We start from the raw sequence: 27,197 nt of genomic DNA on the forward strand, positions 1-27,197 counted from the left end.
GCAGGGCCCAGGAGCTCAGGAGAGGTTGCTGAGGTGAAGACGTGGCGTTCGTCTCCTGGACGGTTGGGCGCAGGTGAAGCTGCTCAGGAGAGCCGCTCACGGGTCAGCGTGCACCAGAAAGAACACTACTGAAGTCGGGCCGGATTTGGTCCTGTGGCTGTAGAAGCTCCACACGCGTATTCGCTGGGTCGTTCCCTAGAATCTGGATCAGAATCTGGATGGGTTGTAAAGACGGTTCACACCATTGTTAACGAGTCAGGCGCTGTCTTCAGTAACAACACTGGAAATCATGAAACAAATATTCCACATTATTTCCCACTTCCATAACATACAAACAGCCTGACAGATTATGCAACGCCTGCTTGACCTTTGACCTTCTCACAGCATGTCGCTGTGGGTCAGTCTGGACCCATGGATCAGATCTACGTCCTATCTGTGAGCTCAGCCTGGGTGCAACTGAAGGCTGCCGCTATCACTGCGAGTACAGAGGTCCTTGGTGATTATGTCTCAGTCTGAAGACGTCGTGGCTTGTGAGCATTCCAGAGATTTCAGGATGTGGTGGTTGACTGTGCAAAGTGGCAAGCAGCCACGCGGAGCCTTTAGACGCTCACGGCTAAAGCTCATTAGTGCCTGCACGTTCTGTGAGGACAGGCGGACCGTCGGCGAGCGTTTCCCAACTGCATCCTGTCTCACTCACCTGCTTTGCAGCAGTAATGCGACTCTCATCTGTTGGTTCCGTTCCAACTGCAGTGTCTTTGTCATGACTGAAGTAGACCTGCTGAAGCACTGCATGCTGGTTAATGCTTTATTTGTAATGAAGGGAAAAGGAATAAATGCAGCATGAGGCTGATGGGGGGGGGGGGGCGTGTCCAGATGAGTGCCTGCGCTGCGTTTGATTGGCACAAGGTGAAGAAACATGTCATTTACAGCATTCACCGGCGGGAGAGCGCAAACAATGACCACATTTAGATGCAGTGAGATCATGTGACTTGGTGTGGCTGTGTTGAGCAGCAGCTCTTCTCTCAGGCTGAAGGTGCTGCCTGTGTCCAGGAATCTCAGCAGACATTTAAACGCTCCGACTTCCTGAGCTTTCACATGAAAGTGAGTGTTTGTTTGCATGCAGTGTCCCGGCCTGCAGGAGCACAGCCCTCTGCATGTTTGCTCTGCACAGTTGCATGCAGGAGTTTGGGAGGTCTGTTCCTGGCAGTATCACTGTTCCAGAGAAGGGTGGGGTCAAGTACTTTGTGGTACAAACGCAGGGAGCTGCGTCTGCGTCCCAGACCGGCCGGCTGTTAGAGTTACAGTTCCCTGGAGACGGACGCGTGCAGGTTTGCTGGCTCACTGAAAGTAACCAGGAGACGCATCCTCTTCAGATTTGGGGACGATAAAGGTTTGGCTTTGGCCCAGAGAGCAGCGGTTATGCCAGAGCGATTGACCTAATGAGTGTAAAGGGTGCTCTTTCAGAAGCCGTCCAACTTCTCCGTTTCCCCTCTTTAAAAATCCTCTTTGGTTTGGCCATTGTGAGCAAGCGTGCTCTCTAACCAGCTGTGTGCTATTCAGCTGTGGGCCTCATGGGCCACGTGTCAGGACTATACAATAGAGAGCCCCTTCCTGGTACAATAGTGTGGGTGGTTGGGGGTCAAAGGTCAGCCCCCCCAACTCTGGCAGCTCTTGGTATCACTGCTTCAGTTGCTGTACAGAAAAGACTCTGGATTTTGTGCTGTTTATTATGCACTCAGAGCTGCTGCCGCAGGGCTGGGGCATTCCTCTGGCCTTTATCGGAGGCCCAATGAGGCATCAGATGAGCCTTTGAGAGCAGCCAGACGCCATCTGCAGTGATAATTTCCCAGTGGCAGCCAGGCAGGCACAGCTTGGACACCGCGGCGCTGCGATGGTTAACTGCAGGGCAGGAACTTTCTCTCTGTGGCCTCAGTCACATTCAGCTAGAAACAAAGAATTCAGAATACACATTTGGGCAGTTTTCAATGCAGCACACTGTGTGCTTGAAATGCGTCATGGCAACCAAACAAATAACGCAGGCCAGCAGTGATGGCGTCATTGGTTCCGCTGTCATTCCTGAGTGATTGAGTCATGCTGTTTTGCATGGAGAAATGTCTTTTTAAAAACCCTCTCACATGCATGTACTATTTCTGTCCTTTAGTCAGCACACACCCGTGCGTGCTGGGGAATGTTTACAGTGTCACACACAATCGGCTCCCACTTGTTTGTGCAGGGTTCACATCTTTGGAGTACTTGCTGCTGCAGGGGCAGGTTACGCCCGTCACTCACCTGCCTTCTAAATGCAGTTATTTCTGCCTCACAAAACCCCACTGCTGTGGCCGTCGGTGTGATGAACGCTTGTCGAGAGATTACTTGTTGAGCGGTCTTGTGCTTGAATGCTGAAAAAACTCTGTCTTGTCCTTCTCCTGCAGAACAAGCCCCCCCCCCCCCACACACACACACACACACACACACTTTTCTCATTAAGTGCACCCTTGCAGGAGTTATTCTGTAATGTCACGACTGTCATGGTGGGATGCTTGTACTGCTGCTTGTATTTCTGCTCTGCGGTCTCACGTGAAGCCCTGGGGTCTGCAGCAGGTGGCTGCCGGCCGCCTCTGGCCCTCCACAGCTGCTCCCGGGGGACGCAGAGTCTGCAGTGGGGCAGATGGGCAGTGGAGGTCTGCTCTCTCACTGGGGCTCCTTGGAAAGCTTAAACAAGTGATTTCCAGATTACCCCCCCCCCCGACACACACATACACAAACACACACACACACACAGTCAAAGTGATGCAGCCTTGCCCCTTTCAACTCCAGTGGCAGGCGCGTGTTATGGAATGTCTTTCAGTCAGATGATCGATGGAAGGACACATGGAGTCCAGCATATAGAACGCCATCTTTCCTGACCCCTCCTGTTCCCTCTCTTTTTGTTTTTGTCAGCAGGGGTCAGACCATCCAACCTTTCTCTCTAATCCCATTAAAAACCCCTCAGAAATGCATTAGCTAACAAAACTCTGACATTGTAACCTGTGACAGGCCTGCTGCTCAGAGTGTTGGCCACCTTTTCACTGGTGTATTAATATTGGTATAAATGGCTGATGAACCTCACTGTCAGGAAACTACCATTTGTGTGATGCAGTCAATGGAAAACATTATAAGATACAATTCCAACAGTGGGTGGGATAAATACTTCTTTCATCAGCTCACATATTTTGCCTCCTAGAAATCAACCAATCAACAACGTGTTGGTCGATTTTTCTTGTTACTGGTAAAAGTCCGGCAAACCAATCCAGTAAACTGACTTTGTGCCGTGTGCATTCTTACATCCAGAAACACACCCGGCCTCTCCTGCACTGTTCAGTTCTTCCTCTGCTCTGTTTCCATGTAAACAATAAACACACGTGTGGAGCTTTTGAGTGACACCTCGTGCGGCTCAGTAGGAGCTTCCATGTCCTGCCTCTACTGCTGTGTGCAGGATGTAGACGTCCGTCCTGCTGTCCACGATTGTGCAGGAATCTTGCATTGACGGCTGGATTATTATTGCTTCAAATGAAAAATTACTAATTAAATTAGTCATCATGCACAGACTCATCAGTCAGAATGAAATTTTAATTCTTAAAATTTCAGCTTCTGTATTTTACTTGCAAACACCTCATGCCACATGTGGTGTGTGTTCAACCAGCGCTTGTCCCGGAGGTCCCTTTCTGTAAGTAAAGAAGTTGAGGGCCACGCAAAGTTTAGGTGCACCTCTTAAATTGACATTCGCAATGTTATAAATTTAAGAAACTTTAACCAAGACAAAAAGGAAATACGCCACTTTTGAAAACATCGTCAATGTCCTACATGAATTAAATGGAGAATTTGCTGTTCATTCTTCACCTTTAGTTTCTAGTTTCAGTATCGCGGCGCGTCAGTATTTGCTGGTGCTCTGATGTGTCTGGTTATCGCCAAAATGGTCACAGGTGAGACTAATTGGTTGCTCAGTGTCACTGTGTAGCAGCGCAGTGGGCAACTATAAAACCCAGCTGTTGGTTCTGTTCTAATTTGTGCTTCCAGTTCTTTTTTAATCGAAATGTAACGTTAAACAAGGATAGACAAGGAAAAAAGGGAATTTGTCACTCTAAACATATTTAGGGGATTTTTCTTCATCCTTTCTTCACCATATAACTTCCATTACATGCAAATTAGTGCAAATTGCATGACGACATCATCAAGCAACTTTTAGGACGGCCAGTAGCTGGTCTGAGGACTGTTACCAACATGTCCTCCATGAGCTCAGACCCACTTTCAACATGTTGTAAAGGTTCCTTGTCATCAAAAGCACTTTCATTGTTGTGATAAAACGTTGATCTCCAGGAAGCTTTGTGGTTCTTCTGCATTCGTGTCGGTCAGATTTTCTACAGATTACAAAAATGTCTCTTTCAGGTATTATTTTTGTAATCTGTTTTAGAAGAAGTTGACACACGAATGGCCGTGAATGACAGTTCCTTGTCCTCCCTCTCGGTACCTAGACCAGCGTCTCTCTGGACCGCCGTGGTCCAGCACACTGGAGGAGACGGTCGGCCTCCTCTAGACAGACCACTCGTCTGATTACAGGAGATGTGCTGCTCACTCTGTTATGGGTCCAGCTAAGCTCACTCTGTGCAAACTCCTTTGGCTTCCTGGTTTGGTGTAACAGAAAGTTTAAAAATGCACCTGAGGTGACGGCGCTTATTGTGTCAATGCATATGAAGCCTGTGTCAATGGATGGTCTTTCTGCTCTTGATATTAACAGGCAGGTCAGCCCAATGGAGGATGAATCTCAACAGAATGAGACCGAGGAACTCTGGGACTCTCCGAGTGAAGAAGAGGAGCCTCTGTATGGCACATCTCCTCCTTACACCCCCCGTCAGATGAAACGCATGTCTGGCAAACATCACAAAAACAGCCAAGCAAAGAGTGCCGGTCGTTCTCCCAACAAGAGTAAGTTAACGAGAGGAAAGACTGTCGTTAAGTTCATAACCTTTTTATTATTGTGAATGTGTTTTACCTGCATTGTACCAGCTGAACTGTGTGTGTGTGTGTGTGTGTGTGTCTCTGTCTCTCAGCGGATCTCAGCCTGTCTGTCCTGAAAGAGAGTCCAAGGCCGGTGGAGACACCTGAGGAGCACGGCTACAAGCAGGGCAAGAAGCAGAGGGCCACCCTGCGCTCCACTGAGAGAGACCACAAAAAGACCTTTGAGACCTTCATGCTGGATCCTCTCTCCAAATCGAGTCCTTTCGGTGCCCTCAGCATGGATCCCAGGAAGCATTATTTGAGCCTGGGCTGCAGCAGTTGTAAACTTCCTGTGTCCATGCCCCATATGGCCCGGACCCACCGCCAAACCTCCAGGACAGATTGTCCGGCAGACCGCCTCAAGTTCTTTGAGACACTACGGCTGCTGCTCAAGCTCACATCTATGTCCTCCAAGAGGAAGGAGAAGGAGCAGAGAGGCCTGGAGAACATGGCCTTCATGGGTCACAATAATGAAGTCATTTGGTTGGAGCTGCAGGCGTGGCATGCGCGACGCTCCACCAGCGACCAGGATCTTTTCCTTTTCACTGCTCGCCAGGCCATCCCTGACATCATCAGCGAGGTGCTGCATTTTAAGGTAAACTATGAAAACCTGAGTGTGTCCCAGTGTTCGGGGTCTCAGACAGTTCATTGGGACTATCAGACTGTTCCAGATCTAGTCTGTGGAGAGGAGAGGGAGATTGCCGTAGCAGAGACCAACCACTGTGGAGTAGATGCCTGGGGCTTTGGTGCCTGCCGCTCAGCTGGGATGAACGCGGCAGAGCCTCTGGGTTCTGGCGCTGACTGCAGGGAACACCTTCAGCGGCAGCGGCTGGCATTTGAGCAGGTTAAGCGAGTTATGGAGTTACTAGAGTCTGTGGAAGCGTTGTACCCCTCGTTGCAGGCCCTGCAAAAGGACTATGAAAAGTACGCAGCACGGGACTTCCAGGGCAGGGTGCAGGCGCTCTGTCTGTGGCTCAACATCACCCAGGACCTCAACCAAAAATTGCGAGTTATGGCTACCGTGCTGGGCCTTCTTGACCTCTCCCGTATCGGGTGGCCTGTCTTTGAGATCCCCTCACCTCGTTGCTCCCGTGGCAATGAAGAAGACGAGAACGAGGAGGATGAGGAGAACGACTCAACAGCCACTTTCACAGCTGAGAGTGATGGGGAAGAAAGGGAGGAGGAGGGAGGGAGACGTGATGCAGAGGAAGACATGTCTCCGTCCCTGACCCGTAAATTTGCCCAAATGTTGTCAGAGGAAGAGCTTCTCCCAACGGATGCAGCAGGAAGTGCAGAAGCACCTGTGGGGGGCGGTGTTTTCTGCCCTACAGCTATCTATAGACCATTTGTTGATAAAGCACTGAAGCAGATGGGTCTGCGTAAACTGATCCTCAGACTACATAAACTGATGGACCGCTCTCTTCAGCGGGCCCGGGCCGCGCTGCTCCGCCACTGTCCTGCACTGGAGGTGAGACAGTCGCACCTGTAACTGCACATTGATTCATGACAGATTTCATCATCAATAATCTTGATAATTTGACAGCTTCTTGTGAGGGGGAAAATATTAACGTACAACAAAGAGGCTGTTGAGTCTTTAAAGAGAGAGAAACGCCGAGATGCAGGTTGCAGCCCCACCTGGGTGGAGTCTTTCACCCCAACCACGAAAGATGTCTGGAACAAATAAGAACATGACATTAATACAAATAATAGATATATTTTGTCGGGTTTCATTTTGTAATTGTTAGAACTCAAGATAAATTATGGTCAGATTTTGACTGCTGGTTGGACGTCGCCTACATCCTCTTCCATCACGACCGCAGCCAGGCGAGTCCGAGACGACCTCTGTGGTCGTGCTTAGTCGGTTGTTAACAACAACTGCTGTTTTTAAGATGCCACGGAAGAAAGAGGCATTTACTGATGTATTATGTACACGCTAGCTCACGTTTTAGGACTCATTCTTACAATACATTGAAGTAGATACTGTGTACCAGAACCATCATATGCAGTTATCTTAGCTTTTTACGTTTTAGCTCTAACTCTTACCTTGACTTTCACCTGAACAGGTTATGATACAGTTCTGGACATCAGAGCCAAAGCAGCCAAGCATCTAGTTGGGATGTTTGCAGTGTAAATGTTAGTGACGAATGAGGTACTTGGGGAAACTGCGCTGATGGAGCTCTCCCAGATAGAAGTTAAAAAAGGTCCAGGGTTGGAAGAGGAGACTAGTCGGCTCATCCGGCTGCTGAGACGGATCATCACAGGGACGTCCACACACTGCCCTCTGTCTTGAAATGTAGCAGGAAGGTGAAGACTTGTGAGGCTGCTGATTGGTTAATGTGCTGACGAGGTTCAGTGGCTGCAGGGTTGGCCAACATCAGCTGCTGTACATCTTAGCCTCTGTCTAGGGGCGGATGGGCAGCGACGTGCTGACATTTGATGACAAAACAACACAACATTAAATCACTGTAACGCCATGTTAAACGTGTTAAAGTACGCTGTATAAATACTGGGAGGTATATCACTCTTACTGTTGCCCTGGTGCTGTGTGCAGTTTGCAGACTTTCCGGACCCCATGCTGTACAACGACTACCTGCCAGAGCTGTCGCGCCACGTGTCCTGCACGGCTTCGGCCGATCCGGAACTCGGAGCGGATCAGGTGTCCTGGGAGGATTTGCTGGACATGGAACTCCCATCCTTCCGACCAGCGTTCCTCGTGCTCTGCAGGGTCCTCCTCAACGTCATTCACGAATGCCTTAAACTGCGACTTGAACAGAGGCCTGCTGGGGAGCCGTCACTACTCAGTATCAAACAGGCAAGCGGTGGCCGTGGAATCACAAGTTACTCTGAAACCACATTTATAACATGAGTGATTGCTCGTTGTGTTGAGTTCTTATTCGTCTGTATGTAAAAGATCAGCGCGGCGGAGATATCGCAGCTATGCGATCTGGAAGTGCTAATGTCTGGTTACATGTGCTGTGCAGTTGGTGCGAGAGTGTAAGGAGGTTCTTAAAGGCGGCCTCCTGATGAAGCAGTACTATCAGTTCATGCTGCGCGGCGTGGTGACCGACGCTCAGGGCCTGCAGACAAATGCCAATATTGATGAGTTTGAGGAGGATCTTCACAAGATGCTTGTGGTAAACCCCCCCTTCCTCCCTGTACTCACTGGAGTTGTCGTTCGCCTCTCGTTGATCCTGTATCATGACTGCAGAGAGGCATTATTGATGTGTTGCTGTTGTTTGCAGGTTTACTTTGACTACATGCACAGCTGGATCCAGATGTTGCAGCAGCTGCCTCAAGCTTCTCACAGTTTAAAGAACCTGTTGGAGGAGGAGTGGCACTTCACCAAGGTCATCACCCCCTACATCCGAGGAGGGGAGGCCCAGTCTGGGAAGCTCTTCTGGTGCGTGAACTGTATTTGGCGTTCCATTGGCTTCTGCGGGCCGACCAGTGACGGCACCGCTCTGTCTTCTCTGATTCAAAGGCTAACAGGCGGCTACCACACTGCTGACAGAGGCTAAAGCAGAGCTGCTAGCACATTGATCACAGAAGCTAATACACTTCCAACGGTTGCTAATTTGCTGCTAACACATGATGCCAAAAGCAAGCAGTGATTAAGGTCTGCTTAAGTTTAGGGGAAAATGATGCTTTTGGATGAAAAAACAAACATAGTTTTACATTTGGATTGAAGTGATAATTACATCAGCATCCACACGGGTCGGGACACAACAGCTACAACTCCACTTTGAAGGTGTGGCCACACGGTCATGTTTTCTCCTTGCTCGTGGGTTCGGCTACACCTGTCGGTGGAGAGAGTGCCACCATCCTCACTCCCATCAGTTTGTTTTTTTAAACGCCGTCCCTTTGAGTCACATCACTTAGTTGAGGACCACGTAGATGTAGGTTCTTTTCTGTTGTATGGAGGTTAAAAGCTCATTGATCATGGAAACTGAAGTGTGTTCTCCTCTTTCCAGTGACATTGCTGGGATGCTGCTCAAATCTACAGGAGAATTCCTTGATACCGGCCTGCAGAAGAGTGGCAATGAATTCTGGGAAAGCGCTGATGACAGCACAGCCTCTGATGAGATCAGGTAAGAAGCATAACATGGCTCATGTTGTATTTGTGTTGTTCAAGCTGAGGGTTATGCTTCTCACTGGAAACCTTTTGATTGTTGAAGGCGCTCAGTTATTGAGACGAGCCGGTCGCTGAAGGAGCTGTTTCACGAGGCCAGGGAGAGAGCTTCCAAGGCTCTGGGCTTCGCCAAAATGCTTCGCAAGGTGAGACACTGCAGTGAAGAGTTTTGATTCCCTTGAAACAGAAAGTCTCGGTGACAGTGGCGGTGCTTCCTCTGCTCGGTGACACGCTGCTGCTGTGACACACTTTGATGGCTTCCTTTCTGTGCAGGACCTGGAGGTTGCTGCAGACTTCAGCATCACTAATGGGGTTGCTTGTGTCCTCGAGGCCCTGAAGAAGAGAAACTATGTCAAGGTGTGTTTCAGGCCCTTTTATGGTACTTTCAGCTGTATGTCTGCACCCCCCAGCCTTTCCTGTATCAACCCTGCTTATCTGTTTTGTATTCAGGTTCAGATTCCAGGTTTGGAGGAGCTGCAGGTCTTCGTTCCCTGTGGTTTAATGGCTCAGCGGCCTCTCATCCTGCAGCTTCTCAATGCTGCTGCAGGCAAAGACTGCTCCAAAGAGCCAGACGAGATCGCAGAGGACGAGGCCTACCTGCTGATGAGTAAGCACAAAGGTGGGGACACGACTGACTGTGACTGGGCTCAGTGGGACGGAGAGCTGCTCAAACTGGTTCCCCAGATGGAAACTGTTGACACCCTGAGGGCCATGAAGGTATGACACACCTTGTGGGTGAATGTAGATGTGTGGTTTTCTTGTGTGTGTACCAACCTCCGACTGGTGCTTTCAGGTGGAGAACATGCTCTTGATAGTGATGCAGTCGGCTCACCTGGTGGCTCAGCGGAAGGCCTTTCAGCAGTCCATGGAGGATGTGCTGACTCTGAGCCGGGAGCAGACATCCAGCCAGCCTCTCATCGCAGGGGCCCTGGAGCAGCTCAAGGTACCCACAGAACCACACGTGCTGCAGCTCCACTCTTCTACAAGAACCAAGAAACGCTGTGGCTTCAAACATTCTTGGCTCAAGCCCACCTACAACAGGCCCAAGACATGAGAACGTGGCATGGAGTACATCAGGAAACACTGATATATGAACAGTAAAGAGTGTTCATTACAGGATTAATAAAATGTTTCTAGTAGTTTTTTCCAGGTGTTGTAATGGCGGGTGCACATCTGTGTCCCATGGTCAAACCTACCTTTTGCCACAATTGCGTCAGTAAACCTGAATTTCTGCTTTATTACCCTGAGATCCAACCAGACTGTATTGGTGTGTCTGTCACTCTCAGAAAGCTCGTGATTGTGTTAAACCTCAGTTGAAAATGGCTGTCGCAGTTTTTCACTGTGAGGCTTTGTGTCCTCATCACCTTTCTTCTCGACTGTTTGTCTCTCCGGCGACAGGATGAAGCTCTGCAGCTATGCATCAAAATCAGCACTGCCATCGACCGAGTGGAGTACATGTTCACCACCGAGTTTGAGGCTGAAGTGGAGGAGTCGGAGTCGGCCACCCTGCAGCAGTACTATAGAGAAGCGATGATTCAGGGCTACAACTTTGCCTTTGAGGTAGGAGCCTGCAGGGGGCAGGAGAATCTAACTCTGCCCTGCAGATCAACACCACAGCTTCCTCTCTGAGAACTGTGCAGGCGCAGAGTTTGGCAAAAATGCTAACAAACAGGGTAAAAAAAGTTTCCTTCTTCAGTCCCAGTCCTAGCGTAATGGGAGGGGCCCTTGTTTTTAGCTGAAATGGTCGAGAGGACAAATGAGCATGAACGGAGTGATCGAGCGATCAGCTTTGACAGGACGATTATTGAGTCAGTATGTCTGGAGACAGTGTCGGTCTGGAACGTGGGCTGAAGGGAACCATCACGCAGCACTTCTGGACAGATGTGTCCCTGTGGTCAGCGTAGGCTCGTCCATCTTGTTGCTAAGCTGCTGCGTCTTGGCGCGCTGACATCTTGCGTCAGTTACACGTTAGACCACAAAGTCTATTGCAGTGATAGTATGGCGCGGGGCATGAAGTATTAGTACACAGAAGGGGCTGGAGCAGTGAGTAAATGAGAGCAGGGCCGCGTCACTCTGTGTGTCTGTGTGCAGCTTGACAGCTGGTTGGTTCATGTCCTGGTTTTGTGATTCACAGTACCACAAGGAGGTGGTGCGCCTGATGTCAGGGGAGTTCCGGCAGAGGATCGGGGAACGCTACATAGCTTTTGCCCGCAAGTGGATGACATATGTCCTGACCAAGTGTGAGAGTGGGAGGGGCACCAAGCCCAGGTAGGAATGTCTCTCTCTTCTGTCTGAGGCCGGTCTTCAATGACCGCCCTACTTTTTTCCATTTTCATTTTGCAGAAATGTGTTAATGTGACGATGTGACATCACTGACAGGAAGTTTACGACTGACCTCACCTGAAAAAACCTAACAAAATGAGAACAACAAAAACTGTCTGAGACTCCCAGTAACCTCAAACATAAAGTTAAAAACTTCTGCTTTATTGGCAGCTTCAAAAGGAAATACCCTAATTGCAATACATGATTGTGTGGGAACAAGTTACCGTGGCAGCGCTCCATGACATAATGATGGGATGGTAATCGACTGTGACCTTGTTCAGCTACAGCAGCCACTTCACCTTTTAAGTGAACCAAGAAGAGACATTAAATGATGAGCAGGGGTCTGTTGTCAGTTATAATCATGATGAACTTTGGCACCACGGCGCTGCACAATCCAGTTAAACGTGTCTTATTAGCCTGTATGTGTATACCAAGTATCGGCGGCGGCTCAGTGACCTCGACTCCTCCGTGTTTCCTGATGTAACGCCGTCAGCGCTGAGGAGGAGATGAAGCGTAGGAGAGGCGCTCATTCACGGTTGCATTTCCTCTCCCAGGTGGGCGACTCAGGGATTTGACTTTCTTCAGGCTATCGAACCGGCCTTCATATCAGCGCTGCCGGAGGATGACTTCCTGGTAACTTGGCTACCTTTGTCCTTGACTGAGCAGCAGGCAACCAGCATGCTTGAAAATGATAAATGATGCATTTATTACACATGATGATTGTAGAGTTTCTTGTTCTTTCACAGAACTTACAAGCATTGATGAATGAGTGCATCGGACATGTGATTGGAAAACCTCACAGCCCCGTCACCGGCCTGTACATCGGTAAGAGCTCAGCAGGATCAGGGCCCTGCAGATCCGGATCCGTGTCCACATGTTGTTACACAAAGCTCAGGGAAAGGAAGTGAAATATTACATGGATTCCTGGAGAGCAAATGAGAGTGTTTGGTGTGTGTGTGTGTGTGTGTGTGTGTGTGTGTGTGTGTGTGTGTGTGCGTGTGCGTGTGTGTGTGTGTGTGTGTGTGTTGCCATCAGAGTTCCTGGTTTGTTTTGGCATTCTCAACCCTGTAGCTGCTCATGTAGTGTGAGCTCAGATGCACACAAGCAATATTCAGGAAACAGGTTTGTTCTCTCTCCCTCCTCCAAAATGACCGTCAAATTATAACTGATGGCCAACTTAAAACTAAATACAGGGAAGAACGTCGACAGCAGTGAAGCTCCATCAGTCTCACCATTCCACCTTCAATTTTTAGAAGTAGTTTGAAACTGTCTGCTCATGCTCCATCGCAGCTTAGGCCCCTCCACCGACCTGGGTTCACTCATACCAGGGCCTAAAACTAGGTCAGGCCTTGGGCCAGGTTAGTTTCAGGCCCTTCGATGGCCGCCAGGACACGAGAGGATCCAAACAGGTTTCACCAGAGGCCAAAGCGTGGAGCTGATTGATGAGATGCTGTCACGCTGTCTTGTTGAAAACAGGCAAAACAAAAGAGGAACGGAGCGTCTTTAGCTCAGTGAGGCAAATCCGCGAGCCGCCACTCAGGCGCGCTGGAGGAACATTCCACACCGGACGCTCATGTGGGCCGAGCAAGATGCACCACGTTTAGAATTTGCTGATGTCACTACTGGAGAGAAAGTTCTGGCCCGCGGGCCGCTAGTTGCCGCCTGCTGATTTATGGGCTTTTCAGACTGGTTTGTGTTTCACGGCTAAATGAAGCGCTCGTGTTCTTCTTTCCAGCTGCCAGGAACAGCCCCCGTCCTGTCAAAGTTCCTCGCTGTCACAGTGACCCACCAAACCCCAACCTCTTCATCCCCAACGCAGACGGTTTCAGGTTGGTGGTCAGAGTTCTACGGAGCGTTCAGAGTCTTTCCTGCATGGCTGACGGCGCCTCGCCATCCCTGCTTCTAATGACGTGCTTGTGTGTCTAGAGGCTTGTGTGTGTTTCTGTCACTGAGAACGTTAATACTCTTCTTTGATTGCATTGAGTGAATGTGTGTTTGTCCCAGTAACCAAACACACACACACACACACACACACACACACTCTCTCTCACACTCACACTTACACACTCAGTGTGTTTTTTTACCACACAGCTCTCGAAGTCTCCCCTGCGACCTCCGGAACCAGCTTTTCCCTAATGGCCCCCGTCCTGTCGTCCAGGGCCCGGGGGAGCACAGCCATGTCAAAGCGCCCGGCTCCACCCCCAATGACGTCAGGTAGCCTTGCCCCCAAGTCACCTGGTAGACATTCTTGTCAAGATACTAAAACTCCAGTGGTTCTGAACCAGAGAGTATTTGAGCCCTCGACCATCTGTGATGTCATCCTGGTGCAGAGTAGAGCTTCGCCAGTCACTTCTGAATCGTTGAAGGAATTCATCACTCTGACATCACAGGTCCATCGTTGGGCTTATAGCCTTTATCCTTGTGATTCCATCAAGCATGAGATGAACTTCTCGATTCCCTCGGTGAAAATGAAAAGGGTGGAACCTCAACAACTCATTCTGTCATGATAAAGAGAAGCTAACGCTTGTTGAATTGACAGCATGGCAGATTGATGTCACTGGACCGGCTGCGGCTGAGAGGAATCCCAATAATATTCCTGATGTTAGTGTTAGATACCAGAACCTCACAGCTGCTACAATGCAGCACAGCCCGGCCGGCGTTGCTGCTGCTCTGAGGAGAGCCTCTCACAGCCTGCTGGTCTGTGAACAGCTGAGTGGTCCGGGAGGAGACCGGGACGGTTGTGCGCGGTGTGAAACTGGAACGTGAGCTCTGCCGCTCGGCTTGTAACCCTTAACCAGCCTTGCTTTGATGCTGGTGATTCACTGCCTTCTCTGTGTGCGCTCTTGTGTGCTCCCCCCGTGTTTCCAACTCTACGATGGCTCTCTGGTCACATGGTTTATTCAGTTGGTTTGCATGATCCCAGGATTTCAGCGTAGATGTGAATTATATTGTATTGCATCTTCATGTTGTTTTAATCAAATGATTTTTCAAACAAAGTATTTGATGTGTTGAACATTTCCACCAAGAGCATCTAAATCTTAGTTTAGAGGATACTAGAAAGCTTCAGGTTGCCTCAGCCCATCGTGGGTGAGAAGTTTGCATCTGTGCTTGACGAACCATCAACAGAAGAACAAGCAGCAAATCCTGTGTGTTGTTTCAGGGGATCCAGCTACCATGAGAATGACCGCCTGTCCTCTGTTGCTGCTGAGCTGCATTTCAAATCTCTGAGCCGCCATTCAAGCCCCACGGAGGACAGAGAAGGTGGGTGATCCTCAGCGTTTGAGCCACAGTGTGGGAGGTCGCTCCTCTGATGTGCTCAATCTTTCCTCCCTAAACCCTCAGAACCCTCGTATCCTAAAGGAGACCCTAATAGCACCGCGCGCAGAAGCTGGGAGCTCCGCACCTTCATCAGCCAGTCCAAGGGTGAGGTGGTTCCAGTCAGTATTCAGGACAGAATCATTACCCCACACCAGAGCACTAAATCCTGCTTCCTTCTCAGACACCGCAGCACGGCAGAGCCCCATGGAGGCAGTTCGTCGCTCCATCCGAAAGTTTGAGGAGAAACGTTATGCTGTGATGAAGCAGCGCAACATCATTGGTCAAGTGTGTCACACACCCAAGTCCTACGACAACGTCATGCACGTGGGGCTCAGGAAGGTGACCTTCAAGTGGCAGAGGGGCAACAAGATCGGTGAGGCTTGCTGCCGGTGATGTGGCTGTCGTGATGCACGCGCACACACACGGCGCTGACATGTTCTTGTGTGTCTGGTAACAGGTGAGGGCCAGTACGGGAAAGTGTACACCTGCATCAATGTAGACACAGGAGAGCTGATGGCCATGAAGGAGGTCAGAGGGCAATTGAATGGTTTGCAAAGTCTTCACGAATGCTGCAGGGGAAGTTTTTCCCTCACATGTTCTTTGTTTTCAATCAGATCCGATTCCAGCCGAACGACCACAAAACAATCAAGGAGACTGCAGATGAGCTGAAAATCTTTGAGGGCATTAAGCACCCGAACCTGGTGCGTTACTTCGGAGTGGAACTCCACCGGGTAAGACTTCCTCTCATACGTGCGATTCCCCTCTCAGCGACGGTGCTGCGGCAGCAGATCAGTATGAAGCTCCTCGTCTGCTCCCTCAGGAGGAGATGTACATCTTCATGGAGTACTGTGACGAGGGCACTCTGGAGGAGGTGTCCAGGCTGGGGCTGCAGGAGCACGTCATCAGGCTGTACAGCAAACAGATCACGACAGCCATCAACGTCCTCCATGAGCACGGCATCGTCCATCGTGATATCAAGGGTCAGTGTCCTCCTGACCTCGGCCTCTCACATTCATGTTTCTTTATTTTAACCACTTAACGACCCCGCGTCTCTCGTCGTATCAGGCGCCAACATCTTCCTGACGTCATCTGGTCTGATCAAGCTGGGAGACTTTGGCTGCTCGGTGAAGTTGAGGAACAACACCCACACCATGCCGGGGGAGGTGAACAGCACGCTGGGAACAGCGGGTGAGGAGTGATGTCATCCTGTGTTCTCGCCGTGTATCAAGCTCCTCTGGATACTGGATCGATCATAATAGACACACGTGTTCCTTTGTACGTATGGTGACATATGATGTCATTGTGTCACTTAATTAGCATACATGGCCCCCGAAGTCATCACCAGAGCAAAGGGCGAAGGTCACGGACGAGCCGCGGACATCTGGAGTTTGGGCTGCGTCCTTATTGAGATGGTGACTGGGAAGGTGAACGTTCAGCTTTGCATCCTCGGCACAGTTGGCTGATCCAGTTGTCAACAGCTGCTGCCTCTGGTTTTTGCGTTTTCTGCCTTAGTGCAGTTGAGCAAAATATCATGTGCTAGTTATTTAAAGGGGCGTCGAGCCTCAAGGTTCTTTATGTTAAAACACTGACTCTGAGTCCACGGAGCTGGACGTCCCACCAAGGACATTGTTTTATAGATGTTTTTTTAAGAGGTTATCAGTTTTAATGAATTCACAATTTCCTCTTAAGTGCAGCAAATTCCCAGAAATCTGTGGAGGCTCTAACGTTGCACACTGCGTCTGTCTTCACCTGCAGAGACCCTGGCATGAGTATGAGCACAACTTTCAGATTATGTACAAAGTGGGAATGGGCCATAAACCCCCCATCCCAGAGAAGCTGAGCACCGAGGGGAAGGACTTCCTGGGTCACTGTCTGGAGAGTGAACCCAAACGGCGCTGGACAGCTAGCATGTTGCTGGACCACCCATTTGTTAAGGTGAGCACAGCCAAGCACAGAATGAATCCCTGACCTCCTCTGGCGCCACCAGGAGGTCAAAGCTTGACATTTTCCTGGATGTTTGTCCTGGATCCCTGTGGTGATTGAGCCCCGTCATCAGACTTCAACACATTTGGTTCACGAGCAAATATTTGCAAAGCTATCGACATAAACACCAGCCTCAGCTACCGTCGGAGTTGCTGCTGATGATCTGATGATGTCACACCGGGCCCATCAGAACATCAGAGCTTCTGTAGTGACCTGAGAGGATAAACCAGACACAGGGAGCATCAGGGAGGGGTTGGCACAACAGCATCCTAGCATATAAATGAACACGTCAGATCTACCAGTCATCAGCCTGCTAGCATGAGGTGTGTTGGCATGCAGAGCACTGACACTAGCATCCTGCTCACAATGCTGCTGAGTACAAGTACAGCTTTTTTAGGCTTTAAATGAACTCCTATCTGTATCCATGTATGCAGATACATGCCAACGAACCCAATGTTAGCGCCATGTTGTGTGTTTGTGATGGAGGTTGTTGCTACCATGGATTAGTGCCAGTGCACACAAAGGACATTCGAAGGTTAAAATAAAGGTTATTTCTCTGGATCAGTGAAATGTTTAGTTGAACATGGTGCTGCTGCCTGCTAGCGTGCACTTAGCCACAGTAGCTGTAAGTCAGCAGGAGAACATGTGAATAACATGACTAACATGTATGAAACTGAAATATGTCCCATCATGATGGTGTTAACGTGTTTTTTGATAATGGCGATGTTGCTCTGAGACCACCGCCGGGCAGGAATGACCTGTGTGTGTGTGTGTGTGTGTGTGTGTGTGTGTGTGTGTGTGTGTGTGTGTGTGTGTGTGTGTGTGTGTGTGTGTGTGTGTTTCAGGTCTGTACAGATGAAGAGTGAGTGGAACCTCAGGCGTTTACACTGAAGCACTACTGGACATGTTTGCTAACGAACTGTGGAGGCGTTTCAGCTGAAGGCACATGGAGTTAAACTGAGGAACTCGTACGAAATCATTTCAGAGGACAACTGGACCTACGGAGCCAAGGGTCCCGTCTCCGTGGGGGGGGGGGGGGGGGGGGTGTACATACTGTAAGAATAGGATTGGCTTTAATTCTTGTATAAACAATATTGTAAAGTTAAAGTAATTATTGCCACATTTGTTGTTCTCACTGGTGAAGAGACCTCTGAAAAGGCATTGAGGAGTTGTTTTTTTAAATGGGAGGGGTCTGGTCGGGTGGGGGGGTCAAAACCTATGGCACTTTTAAACTGGGGGGCAGTTGAGTAGAGGAGGCAGTAAGATGACTTCAGGAGACGCTCATCCTAACACCATCCAAATATCCTGATAGTTGATCACATGACAAGCGCGAGGCGGGATTTTATCACGTCCTTTTCTTTGCCTTTGCTGAGGAGTAAATGTTGAAGTCGAGCTGCTGGTGAAAAGATGTTCGTCTGACCAGAGTGTAGCTGATGAAGAGGAGAAACGAGGCAAGCTCTTCCTCCCTGCTGCTGAAAACACACACACACACACACACACACACACACACACACACACACACACACACAAAACCTCTGGTCCTCTGCTGCTCTTACAGTGTTTGCTATGTACAAACAATATTAATAAACCAATCTTTTTTTAAGTGTGTGAGTCATGACTGAAGAGGATCGTCACAAAGGAAATGAAAATTGTTGCTTTGTCAGGGTTCAGTCGCTCAGAAAAAAAGGAAAATTTATAGAATTTTAAAATGGGTTCCGGTGTCTGGCCTGGAAATGTGAAGTCCAAGTACAGCCAGGAAATGGAGGTAAAGTGCAAGAAATCATTGTTCAGTCAAGATCAACAGACAATCGTGGGTACTTCCTCCAGTAGGTGGGCGTGTCAAACACACACGGACATCTTGCTGTGGAGTTGTTGTTTCTGGGAATGTTTGGTCATGGAAACTCTACTCAGGTGTAAAAAATCCTGGAACTGCTCTTGGAAGACGTGTATGACTCCTGCGTCTCTACTCAGTCCTTTGGCTGAAGCTGCTGACACCAGCTCATCTCATCTGAGTGCAGCGCTGTTGAAACCTGAAGAAAGTGATGCGGACCAAAGGTGAGGAGAGGAAGGAGTCCAGGCTGGGTGAGGCTCTGGGCCTCTCCTGAGCTACACAGCAGGTTGCAGAGCTCTTGGGCTCTGCCGCTGGAGGCCATGGAGCTGAAGCACTTGGAGCCAAACACCATCCCAAATCAGTTCTTCACATCTACGTCATCTGGAAACTAAACCCAGAAGATCCTTTTTTTCCCTTTCAACATTTTCAAACAATTGCTGGTTTTAGAAAGCATCATTCCAGATCAATCAGCCATTAATGTGTCATCAGGAACTTTTAATTATTTCAATCATTTTTGCAGGTTGGAACTGGGTCAAGATTCATGGAACTGGTTTCTCGTGATCTCTGGGCCTGCAGCAGCAGCAGCAGCAGCATCACAACTTCTAGGGCGGTACCTCATGCATACTGGCGTACTTGAATGATGGTATGAGATTCTCATGTATGATCAATATTTAGGTTAAAGAAGTCGTCTCTCCTCATCGCCATGTGCAGACAGACTCCGTGGGGGAGTTTGGGTCCGGTGCGACCGGGACGACGACCACCGGAGGCCACGCCCCTTCCTGCTCTTACAATCTTTTACTGAAAGATGTCCTAAGTGTCTTGTTTATATAAAACAGTTTATGCATTCATTTGAAACAGACAGTACATTTTTCCCTTGAATATAAAAATCTCTTTTTTTGTCCTTTTCACAAGAATTCTTTGCTTCGTTTCCTGCAGGCGAGCTGAACACAACCTGCCCACTTCCTCCTCCTCCCATCAGGAGCGCCACACCTAGACCAGAATAACCAGCTCTGGAGCCGGTTCCAACTGGTCCCATCAGACTGATAGAAGCTGAGCAGAAGCATCGCTGTGCAGGTTTGGGCTCCTCAGTTGCTTGGAGGAACGTCCTTGTTCCCATAGCTGGAGCCGCGGTTGATCTCGGTCTGGCCGATCATCCAGCGCACCCCCACTGAGGCTGGCGGGCAGATTGACCAGTGACACAGACGTTTCAGTTACTGAACAGGACGTGTCCATTTCTGCAGTAAATTTCCTTTTTTAAATGAATAATTCTTTATCAGTTAGTCTTTAGCGATTGAACCGGAGTTACAAAAGGTCCATTTTGAAGGAAGTGGGGCTCCATGACACTGGATCTTTACTTGGCACATAGTTGATAATACCAATACTGACCAAATCATTTTGTTAATATTGAGATACGTGGAAAGCTGATATGATATTCAGTAAATACTGAAGCCCACAGATCCCTAACATCATTGACCACACTTCGATGACATCAGCATCAGCTGACTGGACCGATACCAGCGTATTTACAACCGACAAATACCTGCCGACACCAATGGCATGCTGATATCACTGCGCAGCCTCATGCTGTCGTACATTTCCTGTCAGACTAATCCATCTGGGACTCAATCTTGAATGGATGACATCACAACTCTCAAGCGTGCGTTTATGAGGAAGAACCTGTGCCATGCAGATCATGAGGCCATGCTGTGAGACAACCAGGCAGACGAAGGGAACTTACATTCAAAGGAGTCAAATCTGCTGCTTTATGGAGCAAAGAGGAACCTGTTAATTAAGGCCAGGGGCTGTGTCCCCATGTCACTGGGGGCTCCAGTGCAATGAAACCAACCTGCAGTACAGAGAGCCAGGGAGGCTACGATGATCAGAAATGAACCGGAGCTGATGAGCTGTGCAAGCAGCAGGCTGAGCGGGTAAAGGATCAGGCAGGACCAGAACAACCAGTTGATTAGAGACCAAGGTCGGCGAGGAGGGCTCAGGATGGGGCCGGGGTAACGCCCTGTCTGCATGTAGAACTCCTGGAAACTATCCTGTGGAGACATTTGTGCGTATACACATGAACTCGTGCAGCCATGAGGTTAGTGTCTCTGCCTCCACCACATTCCTCTATGCAACCTGCAGCTGACTCTGGTTCATGGGAGCGGTGCAGGACTGAGGACTGAACCCAGAAATACATTGGCAGGGTTCCCTCCTCCCACAGTTATTGGGTCTAAATGCCTGGAAGGAGGTAACAGCACCTGAAGATATCAGCAGGTTCAGGTCTACATCAGATCCACCAGTAAACACCAGACGGGTGGATGGTGGAGGTTCAGGTCTACATCAGATCCACCAGTAAACACCAGACCGGTGGATGGTGGAGGTTCAGTTCTACATCAGATCCACCAGTAAACACCAGACCGGTGGATGGTGGAGGTTCAGTTCTACATCAGATCCACCAGTAAACACCAGACTGGTGGATGGTGGAGGTTCAGGTCTACATCAGATCCACCAGTAAACACCAGACCGGTGGATGGTGGAGGTTCAGGTCTACATCAGATCCACCAGTAACACCAGACCGGTGGATATTGGAGGTTCAGTTCTACATCAGATCCACCAGTAAACACCAGACCGGTGGATGTCGGAGGTTCAGTTCTACATCAGATCCACCAGTAAACACCAGACCGGTGGATGGTGGAGGTTCAGTTCTACATCAGATCCACCAGTAAACACCAGACTGGTGGATGTTGGAGGTTCAGTTCTACATCAGATCCACCAGTAAACACCAGACTGGTGGATGTTGGAGGTTCAGTTCTACATCAGATCCACCAGTAAACACCAGACTGGTGGATGTTGGAGGTTCAGTTCTACATCAGATCCACCAGTAAACACCAGACTGGTGGATGTTGGAGTGGTGGAGTCTTAAAAACCTGGGTTGCTAACAAGAGTCTGGAGGAGCCTCCAGAGGTCCTGGAGGTCATTAAAGGTCATCAGGGGGAAACACAAGAAGCCTGAAGCTTAGTGGTGGTGACCTTGAAGTCATGTGACCCTGGTGTAGCGCCTTCCTAGGCTAATGTTAGCTTAGCACTGCTAACCGTAGACTCCAGGCTTCCAGCATCATCAGAGGGTTCATCAGTGAAGATGATCTTGATGAACTGAACCTGGAAGATCATCAACTTTTGTTCACCAGAGCCGATTTACTGGTTCAATCACCACAATCACATGGAGCGATCCTATTGGCTGCTGGTGAGGAACCAGGAGATGACCACTTCCTGTTGGGACTACAAACATACCTCATCCCTAACATGATCACTTCCTGTTGAACTACAGAAACACCTCACCCCTGTGCCACTCTGAGAGTGGCCTCAGCAGCAGACGCGTCGATGTTCTAACCTTTTCCTGGTAGAGTTTGTGGAGCCAAGCAGCACATTCTGCTTCCTCTTCTGGGATTGAGTCAAGTGGGATTCTTCTGCGAGTGAGAGGGGAAGTCAGATCTCTCAGACTGAGTGTGAGCACACCACTAAAGCTGGAGGAAAGAATAGAATAGATAGAATATGAAAGGCTGCTTCTCCTGCAGCAGAAGCACGTCTGTACCTCACATATAAATCTGCATGATATTTCTTCCCGTTAAGAAGTCCGAGCAGGGTTGGCATTTCATTGTTCCTGAAGTTCAGCGTGGCGTCGTACACGGCTGCAGCTGAGCAGGAGAGAGCACACAAGTCAGATCTTTCCCTCTCAAAAACATCCATCTCCCTGGAGGTGATCCTCACTGCTGGGTGCTCACCAGATCCTCGCAGGTTCTGGACAGTGATCCAGAATCCTTTGGTCCGGGGCAGAAGGTGATACTTCAGCTTGGGTAAACCTTTGCTCTCAGCTACCTGCATGCTGATCTGGTGTTTCTTTGGTGTGAAGCGTGTTCCTTCACAGTAGAGCAGGAACTAGCACCAGAAATGATAGATTAATAGCTTTTTATACAAAGATGTCTGCGATTGGTTTGATCTTGAGACCTACCCAGAAGTTTTCTGGGTAGTCACGCAGGTTTTGAAGACTCTCAGCCACCGTCGTTCGGTCCTCCTCCCACTTCCTCTTGCAGAAAACGATCTCCAAGAAGTACCACATCCAACCGATGACAGGAACGTACGCCAGTTCCTTTTTGGCTAACACCTTTGAACTCTGGACAAACATCAACACAAAAAAAAGCCAAAAATTAAATAATGAACAAAAAGTTTAAAGTAAAGTTAGAAGTTTAAAGTACAAGAATCAATCACTGTGTCGTACCCCGAGAACTCCAAAGCGCTCACAGAAGGTCCAGCCACACAGGAAGTCAATTTCAAAATTGTGGTTGAGAACCACAATGGCGTTTTCGTTGCCGTACAGCGGATAAGTCTTGGGGTCGGTGTAGAGAGTGCATTCGGTTCCAGACCACCACTCCAGGGCCGCCACCATCTCTGAGGAGCGGGGGGACACTGATGGTGACACGACTGTGCGGCTGGTGCATGTTTGCATTACAGTCTAACAAACCCCCATGACTCCCACTATCATACTGGTCTCTGTAGCCCGGCAGCCGCCAGGCTGCGTCACACTCACGGCTGCTGATGCAGTAGGCCAGCCTGCAGTTGAGCCTGCGGGCCAGCTGCTTGCTGAGCAGCCACAGGGGGAGCGTGCAGAGCTGCAGCAGGTTGATGAGGACGCCGCTAACCAGGAACACGTAGCAGATGATCAGGTGGCTCAGGAAGTGGGACTTCAGCAGCTGCAGGAGGCTCATTCTTCTAGAACATTTGCACAACTTATCTCACACAGGGCGCCTGACGTTTCACCAGCAGCTCGAGCAACTTCCTCCACAAATCATGACCCCTCCCAGTCCAGGAACACTGACTTTACACCCTGGGTCTGTGTGAGCGACTCCATTATGTTTAGTCAAAAACCCTCCACCCACACCCTCACACACACACACACACACACACACACACACACGATCGTTTTCGCACTGATAAATAAAATGTCACGTTACATCAAATGAAGCTCACACACCTTCGAACCACAGCACGTGATGTTTACCCTGGTCTCCCTGAGGTCCGCTGGCTCCAAACATCCGAGGTGGTCAGAGCGTCCCGACTCTGCGTCTGTGCCGCTGAATCGTGCGCGCGCGCGTGTGTGTCTGTGTGTGTATGAGTGTGTATGAGTGTGTGTGTGTGTGTGTGTGTGTGTGTGTGTGTGTGTGTCCACAAGCCAGAAAACGGACAACTTCCAACTCCGCGTGCCGCACCCATCCCAGACCACGCCCCCACCTCGGAGACTGCCTCGCTTCCTCGTAGGAGTCAGCTGTCAGCCCGAAGATCGTCAGCCGCCGTGACGGAGGCGCCTCCGGAAGCACGTCATTAATAGTGAGGATATTTTTCAGCCCAGGTGAGCTACTGTAGGATGCTACGAAGAGGACGCTGACGTCTGAAGAGAGAGAGAGAGGAAGGGAGGGACCTTTGTCTCGGGTTCCGTCCTCCCTCGTTGGCTTTATGTGGTGATGGGCACGGTAGGAGGAACTGAAGCGCATGCGCAGAGGCTTCAACAGCTGGCAGGAGTGGAGCAGGAGGGGCTGGAGCTGTCGGTCCCAGGTGTCGTGATCCTGCTGTGGGGGGACAGCGCCCTCTGCTGGTGTCACCAGGCCGGCCCGGTAGCCAGCAGGCAGTGTTCCACTCGCACCGCCTGACTGAGTCAGTGGCGTCCAGGACCAGTAGGTGTGCCAACCTTCCCAGTCTGCTACCAGTAGGTGGTACTGGGCAGCGAGCTCACGTGACACAAACATCGACGAAAACAAAAAGTCCGCCTTACCGTTTGCTACGGAAACTGAGAGAGGCCACACAATGAGTTTTACTAAAATATAAAAATATAGGAGTCAATAAAATGCAGTGAAAAGGGTGTCCCCAGGTCACATGACATGGAGACACTTCATGTTGCATTGAACAAATAAGACCCCTATTTTTATATAATTTGAGTTATGAATATTTTAATTCGATTTGAACACAAAGTCAAAGTCAAAGTCAGCTTTATTGTCAATTTCTTCATGTGCACCAGACACAGAGGAATCGAAATTGCGTTTCTCTCTATCCTACAGTGAAGACAAGAATGTACTGACACTGAGGTCCACCAGACACTAGAGGGCACAAGCACATGAGGACAGACGAATAGACGGCTAAAAACAGATGGAGTGCACAGTGGTTGAAGACACTTACTGATCCTATGAAAAGACATATATGTGTGTGTGTGTGTGTGTATACATATATATGTGTGTGTATATATGTATACACACACATATATATACATATATATGTATATATGTGTGTGTATATATACATATATATGTAAATATATGTATATACACACATATATATACATATATATGTATATATGTGTGTGTATATATACATATATATGTATATATATGTATATACACACATATATACATATATGTGTGTATATATACATATATGTATATATACATATATATGTATATATATGTATATGTATATATACATATATATACATATATATGTGTGTATATATACATATATATGTGTGTGTGTATATATACATATATATGTATATATATGTATATATACATATATACATATATATGTGTGTGTATATATACATATATGTGTATATATACATATATATGTGTGTGTATATATACATATATATGTATATATGTATATATATGTATATATACATATATACATATATGTGTGTGTATATATACATATATATGTATATATACATATATATGTATATATGTATATATATGTATATATACATATATATGTGTGTGTATATATACATATATGTGTATATATACATATATATGTGTGTGTATATATACATATATATGTATATATGTATATATATATGTATATATACATATATACATATATATGTGTGTGTATATATACATATATATGTATATATACATATATATGTATATATACATATATATGTATATATACATATATATGTGTGTGTATATATACATATATATGTATATATATGTATATATACATATATACATATATATGTGTGTATATATACATATATATGTATATATACATATATATGTATATATACATATATATGTGTGTGTATATATGTATATATATGTATATATATGTATATATACATATATACATATATATGTGTGTGTATATATACATATATGTGTATATATACATATATATTTATATGTAGTGAGGTCTTCTGTGAGCGTGTGTTGTTTTGTGCTTCAAAGCGTGCAAAGAAGTTATTTAGGTTGTTGAGCAGAGAGGTGTTGCTCTCGCAGCTCTGTGGCACAGGCTTGTAGTCCGTGAAAAGAGCATCTGGTAGAACTTCCTCCTGCCACCACCAGAGGGAGCCCGAGATGCACTGAGCCCAGAGCCCCAGCAGAATGACCTCCCTGCATGTGAGGAGCACATTGGCTCGGGGGTCCTGTGCAGGCCCGTTCCTCCTGTAGCGTGAGATGGTGTGACGGGACGTTCTGACCAGGTCCTCAAACCAAAGCAAATGTTGTTTGACTACTTGTCTTTTCAACCCAGTGACCCTCGCGGTGCTGGGGACTGTTCCACGCCACACGCTTTGGTCTTCATGTCCTTCAGGCTGAATAAGGTTGGGAGGGAGCAGCAGAGGAGGCCTGATCGCCCTGGGGACACAGCGGCATGCGAGGGGCTCCGAGGTGAAGAGGGCGTTCAGGGAGAGTCTGAGGGAGAAGTGATTAAGCAACCTCAGTGTCTTACATCCCTCAGCAGGTTCACGCAGAAGCCAAAGTCAACACTTGCGCCTCTGTCCCGGTCTCAGGTCCAGTAGAGGAGGAACGGCCCGGTTGGATCCGTTTCCTCATTGCCCCGCACAACTTCTCAATGATAACGTGTTCTCTTCCTGATAAACGTAACAGCGAGTTCTGCCCCCTCAAGCCCCGACCCACCCGCTGTTGCTGTTGACTGGCCAGACTTTTCGTTCCGCCCACTTTCAAACTTCACATTTGCTTCTGATGCTGAAGCAACCAAACCGCACAAGAATTCTCTTTTATTCCTTCAAATAAAAGAAGTAATCAAGTGGCACCCTCTGGTGATGCTCCACACAGGTGGGGATCGTACACCAAGTCACACGTGGGAGGGGTCTGCTACCTGCGTGCGTCTGCTACCTGCGTGCGTCTGCACACGTCTTCTCACTAGACAGAGCAGGTCAATCGTTCCAGATCCCAGAGCTGCTTTCAGTCTGAGAGGAGCAGCCCGGCCCAAGGAGAGGCCACCTGGGCAGACCTTTGCACTTCTGTCCACTGAGTTTGGTGGAGTTGCTTCTGTTCTGCCATCTGTTCTCAACGTTCCTGCCTCTCCGTCTCTGCGGTGAAGGTTCTCAACACCACGCTGATGAAGATCCAGTCGTGATACCACACACGCCCAGAAGAAGCTGCCACAGCGCGGAACACGCCAGCGTAACGCTCAGATGACTCCTACTGACCTCTGGTGGAAGACAGTCTCAGGCTGTTGAAGTCACTGCTTTAGGCCAGAAATCCAGTTCCTTCATCCGGTCAATCAGGTGATTGAA

General features: G+C 48.6%; 2 protein-coding genes across 12 annotated transcripts in view; one reads left to right on the forward strand and one right to left on the reverse strand.

The window, feature by feature from the left end:
• The window catches only part of map3k4 (mitogen-activated protein kinase kinase kinase 4), a 25,639-nt gene extending 7,819 nt beyond the window's left edge, over window positions 1-17,820 (forward strand). For 3 of the 4 annotated variants that reach the window (XM_086181382.1, XM_086181383.1, XM_086181384.1), the window contains exons 2-27: window positions 4,775-4,962; window positions 5,088-6,502; window positions 7,586-7,846; window positions 8,016-8,168; window positions 8,277-8,434; window positions 9,006-9,122; window positions 9,210-9,309; window positions 9,437-9,520; window positions 9,614-9,880; window positions 9,957-10,106; window positions 10,562-10,723; window positions 11,298-11,431; window positions 12,040-12,118; window positions 12,232-12,310; window positions 13,221-13,314; window positions 13,577-13,699; window positions 14,646-14,746; window positions 14,828-14,908; window positions 14,985-15,176; window positions 15,261-15,331; window positions 15,418-15,534; window positions 15,624-15,783; window positions 15,869-15,991; window positions 16,121-16,227; window positions 16,559-16,738; window positions 17,632-17,820. In XM_086181382.1, coding sequence (XP_086037508.1) covers window positions 4,775-4,962; window positions 5,088-6,502; window positions 7,586-7,846; window positions 8,016-8,168; window positions 8,277-8,434; window positions 9,006-9,122; window positions 9,210-9,309; window positions 9,437-9,520; window positions 9,614-9,880; window positions 9,957-10,106; window positions 10,562-10,723; window positions 11,298-11,431; window positions 12,040-12,118; window positions 12,232-12,310; window positions 13,221-13,314; window positions 13,577-13,699; window positions 14,646-14,746; window positions 14,828-14,908; window positions 14,985-15,176; window positions 15,261-15,331; window positions 15,418-15,534; window positions 15,624-15,783; window positions 15,869-15,991; window positions 16,121-16,227; window positions 16,559-16,738; window positions 17,632-17,652 — 4,717 coding nt within the window. In that variant the 3' untranslated portion in view covers window positions 17,653-17,820. The remainder of the gene's footprint in view (window positions 1-4,774; window positions 4,963-5,087; window positions 6,503-7,585; window positions 7,847-8,015; window positions 8,169-8,276; window positions 8,435-9,005; window positions 9,123-9,209; window positions 9,310-9,436; window positions 9,521-9,613; window positions 9,881-9,956; window positions 10,107-10,561; window positions 10,724-11,297; window positions 11,432-12,039; window positions 12,119-12,231; window positions 12,311-13,220; window positions 13,315-13,576; window positions 13,700-14,645; window positions 14,747-14,827; window positions 14,909-14,984; window positions 15,177-15,260; window positions 15,332-15,417; window positions 15,535-15,623; window positions 15,784-15,868; window positions 15,992-16,120; window positions 16,228-16,558; window positions 16,739-17,631) is intronic. The other variant, XM_086181385.1, reaches the window with a different exon arrangement.
• A 1,158-nt stretch (window positions 17,821-18,978) lies between these two features.
• agpat4 (1-acylglycerol-3-phosphate O-acyltransferase 4 (lysophosphatidic acid acyltransferase, delta)) lies at window positions 18,979-24,144 on the reverse strand. Of its 8 annotated transcripts, none has more exons than XM_086181392.1 (10): window positions 23,640-24,141; window positions 23,196-23,377; window positions 22,887-23,056; window positions 22,620-22,781; window positions 22,393-22,546; window positions 22,203-22,305; window positions 22,002-22,077; window positions 20,464-20,662; window positions 20,356-20,375; window positions 18,991-19,791 (listed from the first exon to the last, which is right to left on the reverse strand). In XM_086181392.1, exons 2-10 carry the CDS (start codon window positions 23,371-23,373, stop codon window positions 19,768-19,770), a joined length of 1,086 nt encoding a protein of 361 aa, XP_086037518.1. In that variant the 5' UTR covers window positions 23,374-23,377; window positions 23,640-24,141; the 3' UTR covers window positions 18,991-19,767. The 8 variants fall into 8 exon arrangements, with proteins under 8 accessions (XP_086037520.1, XP_086037514.1, XP_086037515.1 ...); XM_086181391.1 differs by having other exon boundaries at window positions 20,356-20,378; XM_086181388.1 differs by having other exon boundaries at window positions 18,981-20,378; window positions 23,196-23,374; window positions 23,640-24,143.
• Between the last annotated feature and the right edge of the window lie 3,053 nt (window positions 24,145-27,197).

The sequence above is a fragment of the Aulostomus chinensis genome, chromosome 16, assembly GCF_037954235.1.
Source record: "Aulostomus chinensis isolate RoL2024-O1b breed Wild chromosome 16, RoL_Achi_v1.0, whole genome shotgun sequence".
Taxonomy (NCBI): Eukaryota; Metazoa; Chordata; class Actinopteri; order Syngnathiformes; family Aulostomidae; genus Aulostomus; species Aulostomus chinensis.